The sequence below is a fragment of the Eumetopias jubatus genome, unplaced genomic scaffold (genome assembly GCF_037043125.1).
Source record: "Eumetopias jubatus isolate StellerSeaLion01/CBP00866 unplaced genomic scaffold, mEumJub1_p1.0 scaffold_9, whole genome shotgun sequence".
Lineage (NCBI taxonomy): Eukaryota > Metazoa > Chordata > Mammalia > Carnivora > Otariidae > Eumetopias > Eumetopias jubatus.
In genome coordinates this window covers 74,899,224-74,918,900 of record NW_028274815.1, presented here as the reverse complement: position 1 = coordinate 74,918,900, position 19,677 = coordinate 74,899,224, and the positions used below count along the sequence as shown (strand labels likewise).

The 19,677-nt window shown below is 55.0% G+C and overlaps 1 protein-coding gene across 2 annotated transcripts in view; it reads left to right on the top strand.

The window, feature by feature from the left end:
- The window catches only part of SIX3 (SIX homeobox 3), a 35,945-nt gene that overhangs the window by 8,947 nt on the left and 7,321 nt on the right, over window positions 1-19,677 (top strand). The window contains exons 3-4 of one of the 2 annotated variants that reach the window (XM_088026209.1): window positions 1,491-1,650; window positions 2,011-2,100. In XM_088026209.1, coding sequence (XP_087882335.1) covers window positions 1,491-1,650; window positions 2,011-2,100 — 250 coding nt within the window. Of the gene's footprint in view, window positions 1-1,490; window positions 1,651-2,010; window positions 2,101-19,677 lie in introns of those variants that run through there. The other variant, XM_028103756.2, reaches the window with a different exon arrangement.

Below are 19,677 nucleotides of genomic sequence, written 5' to 3'. Positions count from 1 at the left end.
CGACAGGGAAGGAAGGAAAGCCGTCCTTGCCATCTGGTTCTTATTTCTATGCACCGCAAAAACCTGGGGAAGAATCCACAATGTCACGGAAAGGAAACCGAACCTGGGTCTCTGCCACAAAGGGAAAAAGGTCGGTGGCCACCGTGGAGCAGGCCTCTTGCCCTCAGCATTGCAGATTGCCTGCCCGGGAGCCGGACAACCAGGCGGGGAGTGGAGAGGCCTTGTGCGTGTGTGTGTGCGCGTGTGTGCGTGTGTGCACGTGCACACAGGTGCTCGCCCTCCTGCCCCCATCAAGGAGCATCCCCTTGGTCCACTAACTTGGGAAGCCACCAGGAGCAGCCCCACTGCCAGCACGTTGGCCACAAAGTCACAAAGTTGCCTGGACTTGACCAGTCAGCCCACTTGGGCCTGGGGAAGGTAGGGAGAAACATAACCCGAGGGAAAGAGGAGGGAAGGGGGAAGGGAGGAAGTGGGGTGAAAACCCCGGCAAGGAGCCTGTGTCCCTACCTAGCCAGCAGAGGCCCTGGGCCTGGTGCACCGCAGGGAGCAGGGCCCCAACTGCTGACAGCTGCCAGGGGCTGGAGGCCAGGGCTGAGCCCCCGGAGTGAGTGAGTGTGTTCGCGTTTAGGTGGCCCAGGCCTGAGCCCCGGGCCCTCTCACCTTTACGTGTGGAGCCAGTTTTTCGCCTGAGAGGGGGAGTGCCCGGGCCGGGGAAGGCCTCCTTGTAGGAACTCAGAGACTCTAGGTTCGGGCAGCGGCTGCCTGGTACTGCAAAGGGGCCCCCCCGGAGATGGCTCTGTACAGCCCCCCACACACACATCCTGCCGCCTTCTCTCCTTTCTCTCTTGCACCTCTTCCCCACTTTTTCTGCTTCCGGCTTCTCGGTTCTCTCTTCCCCTGCTCCTGCGCTCAGCACAGGGATCCCGAGAGCAAAGCCAGCGGGTCCTACTCAGGAGAGGCTGCGCCCGCAGCTCCGGGTGTGTTCGGGGGGAGCTGGGGCAGGGGCCACTGCGGAGCCCCACCGCTCCCCGGCAGCCGGTTCAGTCTGAAGAGTCCCAAGGGGCCGGGGAGGAAGAAGCACCCTGTCCCTCGCGGACTTGTGCTGCTTTGGGACGCGGCGCCCGGCGCTGTACTCCCAGGCCTCCCCAGGCGGCCGGCCTCGGGTTCTACCTCTCCTCGGAGGTCGGCTCCGAACTGGGAAGCCTTGGGAAGCTCCAGAGAGCCCCGGGAAGGAGAGAAGAGAGCCAAGACCCGCGCTGGGGGAGAGGGGGGGCTCTGCGGCATTCACTGAGCAGTCGGGTGCTTGGAGGCGCGGGGAGGGCGGGGGGGAGGAGCGCAGAGAGCCAAGTCGGGGGTGGTGGCAAAGGGCGCGCGGTTGGGAAGGCTGGGGAGCATCGGCGGGCCGCGGGCACGGGCGCGGGGAGGCGGCTTGACGCAGCCCGTGGAGGAGCCGCTGTGTCAGGGCTGGTGCCGCTCTCTGTCTCCCGCAGGCTTCAACACCAGGCCATCGGACCGAGCGGCATGCGTTCGCTGGCCGAGCCCGGCTGCCCCACGCACGGCTCGGCAGAGTCGCCGTCCACGGCGGCCAGCCCCACCACCAGCGTGTCCAGCCTGACGGAGCGCGCGGACACCGGCACCTCCATCCTCTCGGTAACCTCCAGCGACTCGGAATGTGATGTATGATAGCCAAGGCCGCCCTCCTCCCCCCTCCCCCTCCTCCCCCTCCTTCCCTCCTCCTCCTCTTCCTCTTCTTCCTCGTCCCTCCCCAGAACAAACCGAAATCAGGATACACAATCATACACACACACACACACGTACACACACACTTCCACCCCGGCCCAAAATATATAAAAACCAAGAAAAATAACAAATGAAACGCAAACTAGCAGCAACCCCAACCACCATCTACCACCACGGCCACCCCAAAGGACCGCGACGCCAACAGACAGTTACAAACGCTGATGTTGCGGGCAGAAAACATAAAAGAGGTGACAGTTGTATACTTTCTAGGACAAGCACGGCTTCTCCTTTCGGTTCCCACGGACCCGGCACCCCACCTGCATGACGATTTATTTGTATCTGGGAAAATATTCTCTCTAGTTTAAAATGATTTAAAAAGAGTCGACTATACAAAAACCGACCACCATCATGACGACAAGACGACAAAAGCCAAACAGACAAAAAAAGAGAAAAAAAAATAAAACCGCCATCTCCGTTCAGAATTTGTTAAAAAAAAAAAAAGAACTCCTCGAGAGGGAAATAGCAAATGTTTCTCGCCTTTTGTTGCTCGCTCTCTTTTTTCCTCTCTCGCTCTTCTTTCTTTCTCTGTTTTTAAGTCCAAGTATTGGTCAAACAAGATGCAATCTTCTGTTTTTTGTTCAGCAGACAATCATTTTCTTCGTAAGCACCTTTTTCTCTCCACTCTGTCACTGCCTGTGTGGGTACTGGTTATAAATGTGGAAAAAGAATAGTTATGACTGTAACAGATTTTTATTTTTATTTCAAAATTTTATATGAATTATGTATATCTTAATGATCGGTCATTTTCCCAGTTTGTAATATATGTGTAGAAATTGCCTGTATATGATATTGCTTTTTCTCCTTTTCCTTTTTCATTCTCTTCCCCCCCCCTTCCTGCCTCCCCGCTCACCTGTCTCTTTCCTTTTTGGGGCTCCCCTCCCACTCGGTGTTCCTGGCGTCGACTTGGCAGTCAAGGCGTGGCGTGGCGGGCTGGGTTAGGAAGAGGGACCCCGTCGCTAGCGGAAGCGGAGAGTGAGACCGTAGTATTCTTATGCAAAAGCTATTTCAAGTATTTCTTAGCTGCTTTGGAGATATCTCTCACTCCCCGTAGGGCGCTTTTACTGTTATCTTAACTGCGTGTTTATCTATATGTAAAAACTTTCTAAAGCAAATACAGTATTCTCCATTTTCTTATCACTCCCGGAGACTGGTGTTTTTGTCCGCCCCGGGCCCGCGGCCCTGGGTGCAGCGCCCGGCCTTCACTTCCACGCCAACTACGCCACGCGAGCTGGGGCAGAATTTTAAGGCTGGGTAGGAGCTTTTTCTTGGAGGTGGTGGGGGTGGAAGTGGGGGGAAGATGGGAAAAGGCCTTTCTGAGGAGAACTGAAGCCAAATCCGGAACGAAAGCCTCAGAGGGCGCAGGGGGAGGGGGGCTACAGCCAGTTTCCTCAGAAGGAGATGCCAGGCTGAGATCCACGGGAATTAGAGCCTGCGGCGGCCCTTGTGGATCTTTGGGGGTGTGTTTGGCATCTTTCAGTTGCTGTTGTTATTTGTGGGGTGTTTTTTTCTTAAAGGTAAACACACAAGGTCACCAAACCGACCATCCACCTATCCAGAGCAGAACTGACAGGTTTTGTCTTCTTTTTGCAGGGTGGAGCTGGGGGCAAGCGTAGCCAGGATAGGGAGGGTGGAGAGAGCAAAGGAGGAGGTAGTCCGAGGAGTATAGGGCCTACAGTCGGGATGGACCTTCTCGCCACTGGTGTTCGCGGCTGTGTGACTGTATGACTTGCCTTACGGATCTCGATTTGTCTCCTTGAAATTTCTTCCCATCTTTTGGGATCAACTGGAGTGGCTCCAGTCCCTAAGACATTTTCAGAGCTGGCTGACACTTGAAAATGAAAACCAAAAAACTCACCACCTTTTGCTAACCAGGTTCCCACTGGCCCCAGGCCTCCCTGCCCTGCCCAGGCCCCCCACAGTTCCCTGTGATGGCGTGGCTGGCCGCGCCTCTGCCACTCTGGGCCAGGCCGGCCTGAGCCCGAAGAGTCAAAGAGGTAATTTCAGAAAACTTGCCTTCACTTGAAAGTCCAATTTCCAAAGGGAGGAGGATTAGGGAGAAACGTGCATGGAATTTCTCGCCGGTTCCAAACTAATTTTGATTTCCGATTTCCTTTTGTCCCCATCCCCAGTCTCGCCATGGGGTTTACACAGGGCCTGGCCAGGCAGAAAGGCTGCCAGGCCCAGAGGTGCCCTGTGCATGCAAGTGGGGCCTTGTGTACCCAGGGCGAGCTTGCCTGGAGGGGAAGGTTTCTGTGTACATCCTTCCTTAGATCCAGGGCATGCAGATGACCTCGAGAGCTTCCAAGTTCTGAGGCCTGGCACACAGTGTCAAGAATCTCTGCATTCTGACTGCCTTGGGAAGCATTCCTCATGATGCCACATTTCAGGCAACATTTGACCTAGGTGGCAGGAATTTGGGGAAGGGCCTGCTGGCTTCTACCCAGGTGGAGCCTCTGCTCTGGTGTCCAGAATGATGCCTGGGATGACGGGCTCTGTCCTCTACCTGCATTTTAAAATGTCTGGTTCATACTTGCCCCAGAACCTGGGCCTGAAATCCAAAGAAGGGGTTGCCTCAGACAGCGTATAGAGGTTCTGGATGGACACTACCCAACTGACTAACTAGAATGGACGGGTGGAAGGATGGGCTGGCACTGCTGGCCGGTGACTCCTGGAGGGGGTTTGACTGGTGAACTAGGGAGCAGATGCCTTTTTGTATGGGGACAGAAGACAAACTCGCTGAGCTAAAATGCCTCCTTCCATCAACGTACCCGAGAAAGAAAGCAAGTTTGGAGTATCCAGTACCCATTCCTCTCTCTCCACTGCAGAAAACAGGCCATCAGACTCCATAGTAACCTTCAGCTTTGGGGGCCTAGATTCTGGTTGGATGTCACCAGCCTGCTACCTGCCTGTCTTGCTATCTGTCACCTATCACTCTCTTTCATCTCCTATTTCTACTCAGGTCTGTACAAATACCAAAACTCTGCTCTGCACTTTCTGACCTTACCTCCAGACTCCTTGCTGGAGAGGTATGAGTGCTGGTGGTGAGGGGTGTGGATGTATGTAATTCCGAATGCTGGGCTTCCACCATGCAATTCAAAGTCTTCGTATAAAGGGATGTGTGTGTGTGTGTGTGTGTGTGTGTGATGTTTGATATACGTGTGTATAGTGCATCAGTGTGTGTCCAGTATGTGTGTTCTTTTATATCGCCTATATGGTAGGTATTTGTGTGTAGCGTGGGCAGTTTATATTTACCTAGTTCGGCAAGAAGTAGTTAGGTACCACCATATGGTGCTGTGTGTACAGGGCCTTTCTGTGTCGTGGACATGTGTTTTGTGGGTCTTCATTCTGGTGGATTCCCTTGTTCTACTCAACCCACAGATATGACTCCCAGGCTACCCAGCCCTAACTGACCATCCTCTGCCTTTAAGGAATGGGGGCCAGGGGGTCACAGTGGGTATGCTTTGACCAGAGGGCAGAGGGGAGTTGGGCTCTTTGGCTTGCCCTTTACCCCTATCACTGAGGATATTACATTGGATTTGGCCCCTGCCCCTTTAAACATGGGAGTGAGAGAAAAGAGGCCCCTTTCCAGCCAGATCTCTCCTTGTATGGGCTGCCTGCCCGTTCTCTTTCTGGGTCCCTCAAAGCTCTGGCCAAGACAGTCAACATCCCAGGGGCAGCCAGGGCAGAGCCCAAGGGTGAGGCCTGGCGGAAGCCCCTGTTGGCAGGAAAGCCAGCTCAGCCACTGTGCACAGCCCCCCACAGCCTGGGAATGCTGTGGGCTGTGTCTTGGGGAGAATGTGTATACTGGTATGGGCATTCTCGTGAGCCTTGTCAGGCTGGGTAAGCAGGCCTCACCACTAACCATCCACCCTCTCTGTCCAGCCCCAGGGCAGCCCATGGGTCAATTCCCCTCCTTCTGGTGTTGCTTGAGCACAGGCACACACCACCCTCCGTGCACCCCTGCCCCGTGCATGTGCAGTGCACTTCAGCCTGGTGCCCCAGCAGGAGAGCTTGGAGTCTTCTCTGTGCATGTAGGCCTCTGCGTACCTAGGCTGTCTACTCCAGGGGATAAGGGGCCTGAAGAAGAGCAGCGTATCTGGGGAGAGTCTCTTCATTCCTGCCTCCCTCAAAGAAAAACGATGGCAATCCAGGATTTGCATGGGAAACCTGAAGCCACAGAATGGGAAGCAAAGCTGGAAAAATCTGTGCCCAAGTCATTAGCCCCTAGAAGCTGCCCTGCCTGAGGTCAGAAAGGCCAATCTACCCCTTCCGGTCTACTCACCTCTTTCCTTGCACTCCTCTCCCCACCCGGAGCTCTGGCCCCCGAGACCCCTCCCTGGCCTTCTTCTTGCCCTCTTCGAATCCTGCAGAATTGACTGCCCAGCACCAACACGGTTAATTATCTCAAGTGAGACATACAGCTGATTAAAATGAAATGACCTGGAAGCTGCCACGATGTGGGGTGGGGACGCTGATCAATAGTGGGACCGGAGGCATAGGAGCCTGACTGGTTCAGGCTGGGACTCAGGTGGGAGGGGGTGGGGCCAGCGACCTTGGATGTGGGGAGGGCTCCAGTGAGGTGATGGGAGGGCCAGGCCCAGGCCTGGGTGGGCCAAGTTGGGGCGGGACGTGAACCCTGCTGAAGGCTGTGGCAGCAGAGGGACTCTCTCAGCTTCTTTTGAAAGGAGAACTGACCAGCCTGGCACACTCGAGACCTAGCCCATCACTACAGTCCCTGGAGCTCGAAGCCCAGGCTCAGACCGGAGGCACCTTGGGTGCACTTGGCCTCCCCAAGCAGGGGATGACTCCGTCTCTTCTCCCTCTCCCTGTCTTTCTGTGCCTCCATGGCCATCTAGGTCCCTGCCTAGGTCTTTGTGTGGCTGTCCCCTGGAGCACCAGCTGCGGCTTCAGGGTCTTTTCCGGGCCCCTCACCAATCCCCTGCATGCCCAGGCACTGGGGATGAGATGCCCAGCCCTCTGGGACGCGCAGCCCCCAGGTCCTCGGAGCTCAGGCCCACCCAACTCTCCACCACCCTGGGCCCTTCCAGCCCCAGCTGAGTGGTGTCTCCTCCGTCCCTGTGTGTAGGCTGGGCAGCCCTCTGTCCCGAGGAAGGGCAGGAGGGAGCCGGGGAGGAGGGGGGCAGTGCTAGCCGGCTCCGATTTCTCCGGTCAGCTGAGCACAACTTTCCATTCGAGTGTATTCATGCAGCGGCTGATTGAGCTCTGCAGTGTCGGGCTGGGCTCCGCCGGAGCAGGCAGGCACAGCCAGGCTGACAGAGGCTGCACCACACACACACACACACGCACGCACTCTCAATTATCGACACAAATATGCCCCTCAACTCACATGTTACGCACACACCTCACCCCCGGGCCATTTCATCGGAAACCCAATATAGGCCTTTCCCTTATACACCCACCTGCCCCCAGAGCAGTTTCCCAGCACCCATAGACCTCCTTCCTGACACAACATAGGGCCCCTTTCTGATTTCCTCTTTATAGATTCTACATCGGTCCTCAGACACAAACACAAGAACACACCATCTTCCCTCTCTCCTGCAGGCACACTCTCTAGGGGACATACTCTCCAAATTGCACAGATGCACACACAGACGTGCCCCATCTCACAATTGCACCGTCTACAGAGCTATGCACACTGAAAAAGAAACACACGCCTGCATAAAACGGCATTAGCACCAATCAACATTTAGTGTGGCGCCTGCTATATATATTGACTGGGGCTTGCCAGAAGTTTGCATACAAGGAAGGGAGCAGATAAGCAATAAATACAGGTGGAGAACACAGCCGCTACCCATCTACCAAAACAAACACACAGAGGATATGCAGAGGAAGCCTTCAGACACACGGCATGCGTGAGCCAACCCAAAGATATAATAGAAATGGCCCCCAGAGGCACTTCAAACACCAAACCACATTGCCTGACTCTAGGCACTTGGAGGCCACCCATTAGCCCAACCTCACCCACTCCCAGCGCACACACACACACACACACACACACACCAGGAGGCTGGGGCTCCAAAGAAGATAGGCAGAGAACTAGATAAGCACCTTCAGGGAAACATGGCTAATCTTGGGAGTAGTCAGGAAATGGGGGGTCTCCATTTTATAATCCACCCCAAAAAGCTCAGGGGCATTTGTTTTGCTGAGCAAGGAGGTAAGGGAGGATATAGAAGAGGGAGAGAAATCATAGAGAAGGGATAAAAGCAAAAGGAGAAGGAAGAGAGAGAAAGGAGAGCAGGGTTGAGACCCAAACTGGGAAGGACAGGAATAGGAAGGGTGAGTGAAAATGGGGGGGGGGGCAGCTACTTCCCGGGCTCAAGCAGGGGGAAAGCCAAGCCTGCTTGGGGAGAGGGTGCTGGCTACAAGCACAGGGACAAATTTGGTCTCCAGGAAAGTGCCCCGGGGAGCACACTGGCTGACGGCAGGTGGGACCTGGGAAGTGAGCCGAGTGTTGCAAGTGTGTGAGGTGGGGGCAGAATGTCCTCTTCCCTGGGGGCTGGGGGGCACAGGCAGCTCCCTCTGCCCAGAAGAGGCCAACCCGGAACATACCCTGTCTGCATTCCACAACAGCCTCCCCCACCCCCACCCCTGCACTCTCAGAGACCCCCACGTGCGACTTCACTCACAATGACACACACAGCCCCCCTCCACACATGCACACACCGCCTCGCACAGTAGACACTGGTCCAGCATCCCTCTGCACAGAACAGAGAGGCCCGTGTGCACTCCTAGCGATCTCTCTCCACTTTGTACAGAGAAGCCCATGACTTTCACCTTTTACACACACTCTTTTTGGAAAAGGAAAGGGCCTTCAGCTGCAGGAGTGTAACCCTTCAGACACTGAGGACTTTACAGAATGGGCCAGCAAGAAAGGAAGGCACAGGGAAAGCCACATCTGCCTGTGTTTCCTCGGGTTGCTCTTGCACCGCCCGGGCCGGGGAGGGGCGGGGGCGGGGAGAGCCTCTCTGCGGGGGGATGGAGATGGCAGTGGGGCTGGGGTCGCTCTAGATCAGGAAATACCGGCTGCTCTTCTCCCCTTGGAAAAGGTGAGGCTTGGGGCCAAGGATGAGTTCTTGGACCCCTGGAGGTGAAGACCGGAGAGTGTGGGCGGTCCAGGAACCTAAACATGTCTGAAGGGCCGCGGCAAGGCCCCAAGGTGAGCGAGAGCCGGGCTGTGTGTGTGGGAGGCAGGCCCCTGGGGCGGGGGTCTGGGAGGAGGCCGACTCGGCTCGGTGGGTGTGCGCTCCCCGGGTCCCCGCTCCGCCCCCTCCCCCCGCCCCCCGCCCCGGCCTCCGCGGCGCTCTGGCGCTGGGCCTTTGTCCCCGCTTCCCAGGCTCGAACTCCGTCTTTCTTCTTTCAGGCCGCTGGGAGGCGCTGTGGCCAAAGCCCCAGCCTCCCCTGGCCGGATTCCCCGCTCCTCTTTCCGCGCCGCCTTTCCCCACCAGGTTCCCCGCGGTGCTGGGCCGCCCCGGGCGCTAGCCGGGCCTGTGCCTGGGGGCGGCCTGGAGCCCTTCCAGGACAGCAATGGCTTTAGTTTGTTGGATTTGGAGATGACTATTTACCATTATAACTAATTTGCGACCATTATTAAACAGAAATTCTTAGCAGGGCCTCTTAATGACTGATCGCTCTGCTAATTACGGGCGTGCGCGCCTCTGGCTCTGCAGCTCGCGCCCCGCGCCGCTGCCTCCCGCCTGCCCCTACCGCGTCCGGGGCTCACTGGCTCGGCAGGGCCGGGCGGGCCTGGGAGAAGGACGGACCGACAGACACACGTGCACCTGTGGGCGGATGGAATCCAGGCCGCGGCCCCCACTGGCGTCTCTGAGCTGGAGGCGGCTCTGAGGACACGCGAAGAGGAAAGCGAAGCTCAGAGAGGGCCGTGACTTGGTCACTGTCACACAGCCGGCCCCCACCTTCATTCACTATGCCGTAGCTGTACGTCCGGTGCCCCCCTCCAGTCGTTCTCGCCCGTGCGCTCCCTGTAGCCGAGCGAATACTTTCCTAAGATCCTGTTTTTGAGCGCGCAAGATGAGGCAAATTCGAGAGAAGGGAGTGGGAAAGGGCGGGGAGCGGCCGCCTCAGGCTCTGCCTGTCTGGGCGCACGTTCTCGCTCGCTCCTCCACGCGGACTTCGCGAGCATTTGGCACCAACCAAAACGCACCTCCCACAGGGACTGGACCCGAGAGCCGCCCTAGGCAAGGAGCCACACTACACGCGGGCATTCCTCTGAAGCCCAGAGGATGAGTAGAGATCTCACCGGGCTCCTCTCCCGGATTGGGACTGAGCCCCACTTACACCACCAACTCCTCCCAGTGGCACGGGACTCCACGGTGTGTATTTGAGTGTGAAGTGTACGTGTATGTTAACTTTGTTGAGTAAGCAGTGACACTGCTGTACCCATTCCCATGAGAAGCAGGAGAAATACTGATTTCAGGACCTCAAGACACATCTACCAGCACCTGTGCCCCGGGGTGGGGGGCGCGGGGGGTGGGGACAGTGTCCAGACCGGATGTGTGCTTGTGGGTATGAATACATCCAACCTAGTCCAAAAATAAGAACAGAGGGGGTAGGTGAAGCCTTGCCCTCAAGTTATTCATAGTCCAGTGGATGGTCAACGTCATCACTGAAAAACAACAAATCCATTGTAGTTGCATACAGAGTATTTGGGAGAGTGGGAACTTCAAGATTAATTACAACTTTGGGGGTGGGGAACAGGAAGGGCTTCTCGGAAGAGGTGGCTTTGACCAGGAAGATGAATTGGATTGCTTGGAGGAGATTCCAGGCTGGAACAGAGGGAGCAAAGGCATGGAGGTTTGGATTCCAGAGCAGAGCAGTGTGGCTGGTGCCTGGTGCCTAAGTAGGCTGGTAATGGAGTCTGAGAGCTGGGTGACTGGGGGTCAGCTACAAGGTCTGGCAAGTTGTGTGGCCTGGATCCCGTGGGCCCTGGGGAGCCAGATGTGGCTTTATGGAGAGCTAAAGCGGTTGTATCCAGAGCTCTGCTTCAGAACTTGGGCTGGAGGGAGTGAGGCTGTAGACAGGAAGGCGGGTTAGGAGGCTATTTCCAAAGAGCAGGCAAGAAGTGAAGGGGGATTGAGCTAATAAGGCTGCAAAACCAGTTAAAGACATTCCCGAGGAGGAGTGGGGAAAACCTTGACCAGTTGAAGACCTATGGGCCCCCTGATGACATGACTTCATGGATCTGTGACTTGGTTCCAGATCTCATCCTCTGACCTCCAGTTCCTCCAGAAGCATCATGCCCTTCAGCCTCTCCTAAGGTTCACATGGGTTCCTTGGAGGGGTCTGTTGGTGGATCCCAAGAGTCAATCAGACTAGTGCACCTTGTTGGGAAACCCATCCCCTACCCAGCACGGAGTCCAGTATGGCCAGGTCTCCTCCCGTGTCCCCCACTTTCTGCTTTAGTTCTGCTGGCTGCTCAATAACACCCTTTGCAAGTGGGCTACGGGAAGGGGGCAAGGGGGAAAGCTCGAGTCTCAGGGTCCCAGGCCTGAAGGGTCCTCGAGGAGTAGCTGGAGTGACCGGAGGAGACCAGCATCCTAGGTGAATGGGAGTGTGACCCACGCGAGGGGTCCCCGAAGGTCAGAGATGAAACAAGGCACCCGGGACCCGGACGCCTCTCGGTGCGGCTAGGGAGTCTTAGTCTTAGCGCGACTTCCAGGCACGCAGCCTCCTGCAAACTGTTTCCGTGTCCTCCCCGTCGCGGGCTCCTGGGAAGGGAGGCAGCCCCGCGCCAGGGTGTTCCGTTTGAGCCTTTGGGACATTAAGGAAGGCTTTCCAGGCTCCAGCGGCGCTTGGACAACCGAGGAGGCATCGGCTCCTGAGCATCCAGGCAGCTTAGCCATCTCGTTATTGGACGCGAACTCGGGTTTAGAGACCCGGAGAAATGGAGCGAGTCGAACTCAAGTTTTCTCCGCGCCAAGTCCCGAGATTCTTCCAGTGCACCTTGCGACCTCTCACGTCTGCTCCTCGTGACCCCGGCGAGTCGGTGCGATTGAGTTTCGGCGCCCGCACGCGTCTACGGAGAGTGTGTGGCTGGGTGTGACAGGTGTCAGGGAGCAAGACCGGGAAGTCTCAGCTTCCAGACTCGCTCTCACGTCCTCGCCTGAGCTGTGAGTGGGAAAGCTCTGTTCCTGGACTTGACCCTGTCTGCAGAGCGAGCAGGGATGGCGGAGGGAGAATTGGATCCATTCCCCCAGGGGGGTGACACGGTGGGGGCAATGCAGAAGAGGGGAGTGGGTCAGGGAATCGAGGTTCCGAGTCCCTCGAGAAGTTTCCAGACACCAGGTTAAGAACATTTATGAGCAGGACACCAGAGAAAGGCTCCTCTTCCGCCTCCGGGAGAGTCTGGCCAAGGCACCCAGCCGTCCACGCCGTCGGAGGGGTTACCCCTTCTGCTCTCGAGGTGCACGCCCAGGCAAAGAGTAAAGTCAGGTCCAGGCGGGAGGCAGCGCGCTGCGGGCCATTGGCGGGTTTTTGCTGCCACCTTGCGGCGGTGGCGCGCAGCGGCCCAGTTCTCTGCACCGCGGGCTCAGGATGTGTCGGCGGGATGCGGATGCGAGAGGCACTCGCCCTGAGGCCCTTTCCTTTCCCGCTTGATTTCTCCCAGCACCTCTTACCCCAGGGTCGCCTCTTTCTACTCTTAAAGGGACCTTCGATGGACCAAGCCCTGTTTTATACCAAAATTCATGGTCTTGCGCCTGTAGGACTCTCCACCTTGACCTGTGGGATTTGGGTTAACCTGTCTAGCTTTGTCTTAACGATTTGATCCGGGAGCTGTCCACCTGGACTTGCCATATGGGTCTCCTGCTAAGGCTTGCCTTCTCCTGCAGATGCCTCCAGGTCTCTTACAGGTGAAGTGTGGGACTCTGCTTCCACCATGGTGGCGGGTGTGGCGAGAAGACATACCCACCTGGCACTCACCCCTCCCCTCCACTCAGGTGGGAAGGGGCACTGGGTGCTGAGCTGTTTTCTTGGGCTGCCCCTGATGGTGGAGGCACTGCTTCTTTCTGAACAACATGGCCAGCTTTGGCTAATGTATTGAGTAGGATGACAAAGTGACAGACGTAAAAGGAGCCTTTGGAATCATTTTCTTTCCCATTTCAAGAGATCAGGAAACCAAGACTTAGGATGGCTCAGTCTCTGGCCTTAAGCACATAGCTAGTTAGGTGGCCTGTAACTCTACAGAGTCCCGAACACTGCCTCAAGGAGGTGGGGCTCTGATGCCAGGCGATCTCAGAAGGGAGGGTGGTGGCAGGGGGTGGGCGGGAGGAATCTTTTCCTTTTATTCTCTTAAGGATAGTTTGCTTGCCTTGTTCTCCTTTATGCAGTGTAAATACTGATCCCCAGTCTCTTCTCTGCAAATCCAGAATTCTGAAAGCTTTGTTTGGGCTTGTTTGTTATATTTGCTGCCAAAACAATTTGGCAGCGAAACCTGAGCTAAACTGATGTGAAGCTATTTATAGCCCTCATTTATCCCACTTGGCAGGGATATCAGATGTTTCGCTGTGGAAATATTAATGTGCTTGATTACAGGTACTGCTCTGTCCCCTCTGGGGTGGTACTGAGTAACATGTACTACAGATACCATTGTATGTACTTTCCCGAAATCTCCAAAATTCTGAATCCCCGAACACATCTCACCCCAAAGGTTTTGGGAAAGCGAATGGGGTCCGTTGTGTTGAATGTGTATATTCTAAGGATAAAGAGGTTCATGGCGGGAGAGTGAGTTGGAAGAGTTGGACTGTGAATCATGGAAGTGCATAAACCACGAAGGGTCAAGTCCACAGGAAGGCTGTGGACCAGAGTCACAGGGCCAGTGCAGCAAAGCTGGTGGCATCCTGGATAGCGCCAGGGCCTGGAGTCTTGATTTCCACACAAGCTGGAGAAGGCAGATAAATCTTGGCTCCTGGCATTAGGGGTGAGAGGAGCCACAGGGGCATCTGGGAAAATGTATCTTTCTGGATGTCTTCCTGCCATCCAGCTGGAAGAGTGCCCAGGCCCGGGCCCCTGTCTCCAAACACCCTTTCTCTTCCCTGGCATATCCAAGCCCCGTGTCGGTTTCTCCTGGGCATGTCATGGTGGTTTGGGCTGGCTGGCTCCCGGACCAAGTTTGGTCCACCCCAAACTGAGTGTGCTGTCTCATGAAGTTCCAGGTTATCTCCAAGGAGGGAGGAGATCCAGGCCTTCTGCGGTGATCTGTGCCAACTCCAGCAGTGGGCCTAGTCGGCATGGAGGGGGCTGTCCAGACCAGCCTTGTGGTCTTACAGGTGAACCTCCATACAGTTGTTGGATGCCTTGAGCCTGGACTCCATCCTGCCTGCCCTTCTGTGACAGGAGTCAGAATTTCTGGAAGAAGATGGGCTTAAGACATGGTGGATCAGCTTCCTCTGCTCCCTGGTTGGGGACCACCTGGAAAGCTTGGTGCTGGCAGGCTGGGCTGGGAGATGGGTGAGGATGAAGCCCTGCAGTGGACAAGAGGCTGGGTTTTTTTCTTCTCATTCTTAGTCCAGGATGGTAGGTCTGAGGGTGATACAGCCTCAGTCAAGGCCCTGTGGGGCTGTCCTTTGGCCAGCTTAAAATTTCCTTTTTCACTCACATGGGCTCTGGACCTCTTCTTCTTTTCTTAAAAGATTTTATTTATTTATTTGAGAGAGAGAGAGAGAGAGAGCATGAGATGGGGGAGGGTCAGAGGGAGAAGCAGATTCCCCGCTGAACGGGGAGTCCAGCACGGGGCTCGATCCTTGGGACTCTGGGATCATGACCTGAGCTTAAGGCAGATGCTCAACCAACTGAGCCACGCAGGCGTCCCTTGAACTCTTCTTCTTAAATGGGGGAAGGGTCAGAAGGATAGAACTGGAGGAAGAAATATTCAAGGCCTGAAAAGGTTTTGTTTTTTAGAAAATGGTGGCAAAAAGACACATAACATAAAATTCACCATTTAAACCATTTTAAAGTGTACAGTTCATTAGCATTTAGTACATTTATGATGTGTAGCCATCACCACTGTCTAGTTCTGGAACATTCTCATCACCCCAAAAAGAAACCTGTACCCATTCAACCCCATATGCAATCGCTCCCATGGTCCCCTCGCCCCCCCACCCCCGGCCCCTGGCAACCACACATCCACTGTCTGTCTCTATGGTTGTACCTGTTCTGGACATTCCAGATAATGGGAATCATACTATATATGGCCTCATGTATGTGGTTTCTTTCATTTAGCATAACGTTTTCAAGATTCATCCACTCTGTAGCATGTCTCATACTTCATTCTTTTTTATGGCTGAAAAATATCCCGTATATGGATATACCACATTTTAGTTATTTATCAGCTGATGAAAGGGGGCTTTCACAGATAAGGAGGGAGGACTTGCAGGTCCCCCCACCCTGTGCGTGGGGCCACCCCAGCCTGCAGGTGACTTGTATTTTAGCCTTAGAAGAAGAAGTCATCTGGGCTGAGTATACGCGGCTGTTGAAGTTTTCAGGGTCCTCCCCCCCAACACACATCCTGCACACCCTGTTATTTCCCAATATGTCCATTTAGGATGGTTCTAACTTGATGCTGGAAGAAAAGAAGAAATGGGGATCGAATCCTGCTAGGACAAGAGACAGGGTATCTGCAGGCCCTTGGAGCCAGGGTGCTGGTGACAGCAGGGTCCACCTGGAGTGGGGGAAGCCTGGCAGGCCAGCCTGGGATGAGAGCAGGCAATGGGCTATCCCCCACCCTCCCTCTGGGCTTCTGTATCCCGGCTCCTGGTGCCTGCTCCTTCTTCCGTTTACCGTGTGGCCAAGGGGAAGATGCAGGCTTCACCTTCAGCGGAAAGAAGGGGCTTGGTTCAAGAGGCTCCAAACTTCAAAAATCAAAATAGCTGTTTTTCAAGGACATCTGTAACTCTGCAGAGATTAGATCTCTGACTCAGCTGCTAAATTGACCCCTTGGCTGGGACCAGGTCTCATCCTTATTTTTTTTAAAGGATTTATTTATGTATTTAAGAGGAGAGAGCAGGGAAGGGCAGAGGGAGAGGGACAAGCAGACTCCCCGCTGAGCAGGGAGTCTGATGCAGGGCTTGATCCCATGACCCCCAAGATCATGAACTGAGCCGAAATCAAGAGTTGGATGCTTAACCACCCAGGCACCCCTCATCATTATTTTTTATTGAGGTATAACTGACAAATAACATTATATTAGTTTCAGGTGTACAACATCATGATTCAGTATCTGTGTACGTTGCAAAAGGATCACAATACCTCTAGTTAACATCCATCCCCATGCATACACAGTTACAAATTGTTTTTTCTTGCGATGAGGACTTTCAGCTCTCATTTTTTTTCATTTTTTTTCTTTTTTATTTTTTTAAAGATTTTATTTATTTATCTGACAGAAAGAGACACAGCGAGAGCAGGAACACAAGCAGGGGGAGTGGGAGAGGGAGAAGCAGGCTTCCCGCGGAGCAGGGAGCCCGATGCGGGGCTCGATCCCAGGACCCTGGGACCATGACCTGAGCCGAAGGCAGATGCCTAATGACTGAGCCACCCAGGCGCCCCTCAGCTCTCGTTTTTAATTGCCATTCCGTCCCAGAGTGGGACTCTGCCCTTGGTGCCAGGCTTCACCCTTTCTCTAGACTCAGGGAAACACTGGACTCCCCACTCGGGACTCGGGTCAGGTTGGGGACAGCCAGGTGCTCACTAATCTCACCCCTGGGGAACCTGGGGACACAGTCCATTTCTACCCTAAAGCCACAGGTACGAGCCTCAAGCTTTAACCCTTCACATGAGACACGGTGCCAAAGGAGGAAGGAAAGGAACCTGAGTCGACTGCTCATGAGGCAGCAGGCTGTGTCCCGGGTTCCTTTGCTGCCTTATTTCTTTTAAGCATCCTGGCCATCAGCATCCTTATCCCCATTTTACAGGTGAGGATGGTGAGGGGCTGAGAGAACTGGAGGGCGCTTGCTGGTCATCTCTATCGTCTGAAGTCACCTTGCAGGGGGGTGAGGAGTTCCATCACAGGCCCCTCTCTCCTTCAGAGCCTGCTGGTGGCGATGGGGGTGGCATCCCTTGTGAGGCAGTGGCTGGGGTCCCCTGAGTTCCGGGGGAAAGGGGTGGCTCCCTGAAGGCCTGGCTTAAGGATAATCCTGTGGAGCTCCTTTCCCAGAGGCTCCCTCCGAGACAAATCGTCAGAATGATGACACATCCCCTTGTCCCTCGAGGGAAAGCTCCTGCCCCTCCACCAGGGCGCATCTCCTCCTGTGGCTGTTCACCTCCTCTGTCTGGGGCAGAACTCGATCCTCGGCCCTGGCGCTCCGTGAGAATGTGGGCTGTGTTGTTTGCGATGTTTGCTTAAGGTATTATTAACAGTAAGACTTGGGTGAGGAGAGTCTGGAACTGCACTGTCCGGGAACATCTGGGCACCTGAGTCACAGGAGAAGAGCTGGGAGACAGGATGGGGTGGTAAGCTGAGCCCTGAGTCATCCTGGTGGGTCCAGAGGCAGAGGCAACCGGAACTCAGCAGGTGACCCAAAGGGAGAGGTGGTTTCTCAAATAGCAGCAGGAGGGACTCACTCAGGCTGTGGAGTTATACATGGTACAGAAGGTGCTAGATAAACCCAGTGCCCTCACTGAGATACCTTGGCCACCAAGGAGTCACAGCCACATTCTCCCTGGCCTTACAGGGATTTGGGTGCAGGGCTTAGTTCCCCAACTAGACTGGGGGGCAGGGCTGTATTGAATGCCCCTTTGGATTGCCTACAGTACCTAACACAAAAGCCTGGCACGTATTTGTTCAATCAATGAGTGAGTGAGTGAGTGATAAGCACCAGCTCAGGGCCACGGACTGGGAACCCAGGTATTACCTGTGGGCCACAGAATTCATCTAGAGAAACCAATAGGTGACCCAGGTAGCACATGCTGAACCTGGAGATACCCCCCAAAAAGAGTGGAGGTGAGGACTGCCTGGGCGGGGCAGGATAGTCTGGAGCCAACAGGAGGATTCTCTGGGGTCAGCAACCAGCTTGCTGGGAAGTGCTGACAGAGCAGGGTGAGAGAGAGCAGGGCGGGCATCCCTGGACAGGCCGTGAAACTAGGCTTGTATGAGGCTGCAGTGGGCGCTGGGAAGGAGAGTGGTCTGGAGGTGATTCGCACCGAACTACCTGGCCCACCTGCGCTCTTCTGCACCCAGCACTATGGTTTTCTCTCCTTGCCCTTTCTGCTGTTTTTCCTCTCCATCCACCTCTCTCCTCCTTGCAAGATGGGCACTGCCTCGCCCCTGACGCCTCCTCCAGCATCCCCCTTCCCTTGGTGCCTCCCTCCATTTTGTTGGCCACGTGCCCCAGGCTTTGGCTATGTGTTCCCATATTACAGATGACAAAGCAGAAGCAGAGAGATAGAAAGGAGCTTACCCAAGACTGAACACCAAAGCAATGCAAAAGTCAAGGCAGGCATTCTCCTGCAAAAGAAAGGGCATCTGGTAAACCTGGGAGCCCAGTGAAGAAGACCCTGCCTCTGGTACCCTGTCAAAGCCTCCCAGCTGTGGCCACATCTTTCCCACACTTCTGGGGCAGCATTTCCCAAACTCTTCTGACCCTTAGGGGCACCTGAGGCTCTTGTCAAGCAGTCACAATCCTGAGTCCTTATCAAATCAGAATCTCCAGGTATTCCAGGTGATTCTTATGAACAAATGAGATGGGAAAACACTGCTCCGGGACCTAGCCACTGAGTGTATGTGTGTGAGGTCTGCATGGCATTGACATCACCCGGGAACTTCTGCGGACTGTAGTCCTAGATTCAAACCCAACCTGCATTTAACGAGACCTTCACGTGATTTCTACCCAAGGGGGCATCATGGGGTTTGCAATTCCTTAAGGAGGTGACATTGCATCAGTGGAAAATTGGGGCCTTGTGACCTTAGTCATGTCATTGCACCATAAGCTCTTGCCTTTCTCCTCTGTACATGGGGTGATAACAGTATCTGCCAGAGGTTGTGCTGATCGGATTGGATGCTGAGTTGGAAGCGTCTCACAAAGCTTAGAGTTGTTGTCTGGCCCTTGCCCCACTGTTGCTCCTTTCACTCCAGCCACCCTGGGACTCCCCATTCCATCTGCCTTCCTACCCCGCCACAGTGCCCAGGCCAACTGCGCGCATGCCCCTTGGAGGTCGGCATCCTGTTGGGTCATCACCGTGTCACTTTGGCCACGCCCATAGCCCTCCTGTGCCCACGAAAATAGGGCAGGACTGGGAAAACAGTCCCAGAGCCCCGTTCCCAGAGGGACAGACCCACTGGCAGGGCTTAAGCCCAGAGCAACGGGGCCAGCCCCAGAAACAGCCCACATGGACGTTACTTTGGGTGATGGGCAGGCATTTTGAGGGGCTTAGGGCTAGAGGGTTGCTGAACCGGGGCCAGCAGCTGGAACATCACGGAATGAGCAGATGTGTGTGTGTGGTGGGCCACCAGACGAGGTGTTCCATGGTCAGCGGGACTGACTTCTGGAAGGAGAACCAGGCTGTTGCCAATCTCCCCAGAGCCCACAGCATTTCTCGGCTCCAGTTTCTCCTCCACTAGGATTTGTCCCCTCAGGGGGCCCTAGCCCGTCTATTCACGATAGCTGTGGGCCCTACATTCTCCTTTCCTGCCCCTTCGGTTTTATACTCATTCTATTTGTTCCCATACATGTCCCCCTGCATGTCAGATCACATGTTCCTTTTTTTTTTCCGTCTCAGAAGACAGGATTGTTATATTTACAGGACTCCGTTGAGTTTTATTTTATGGAAGGCAGAGGTTGAGCATAATTGTCAGACCGTGCTTTCCAACTCATTGTGGATTTCCTATTCTGTCTCCCCAGCTGTGAG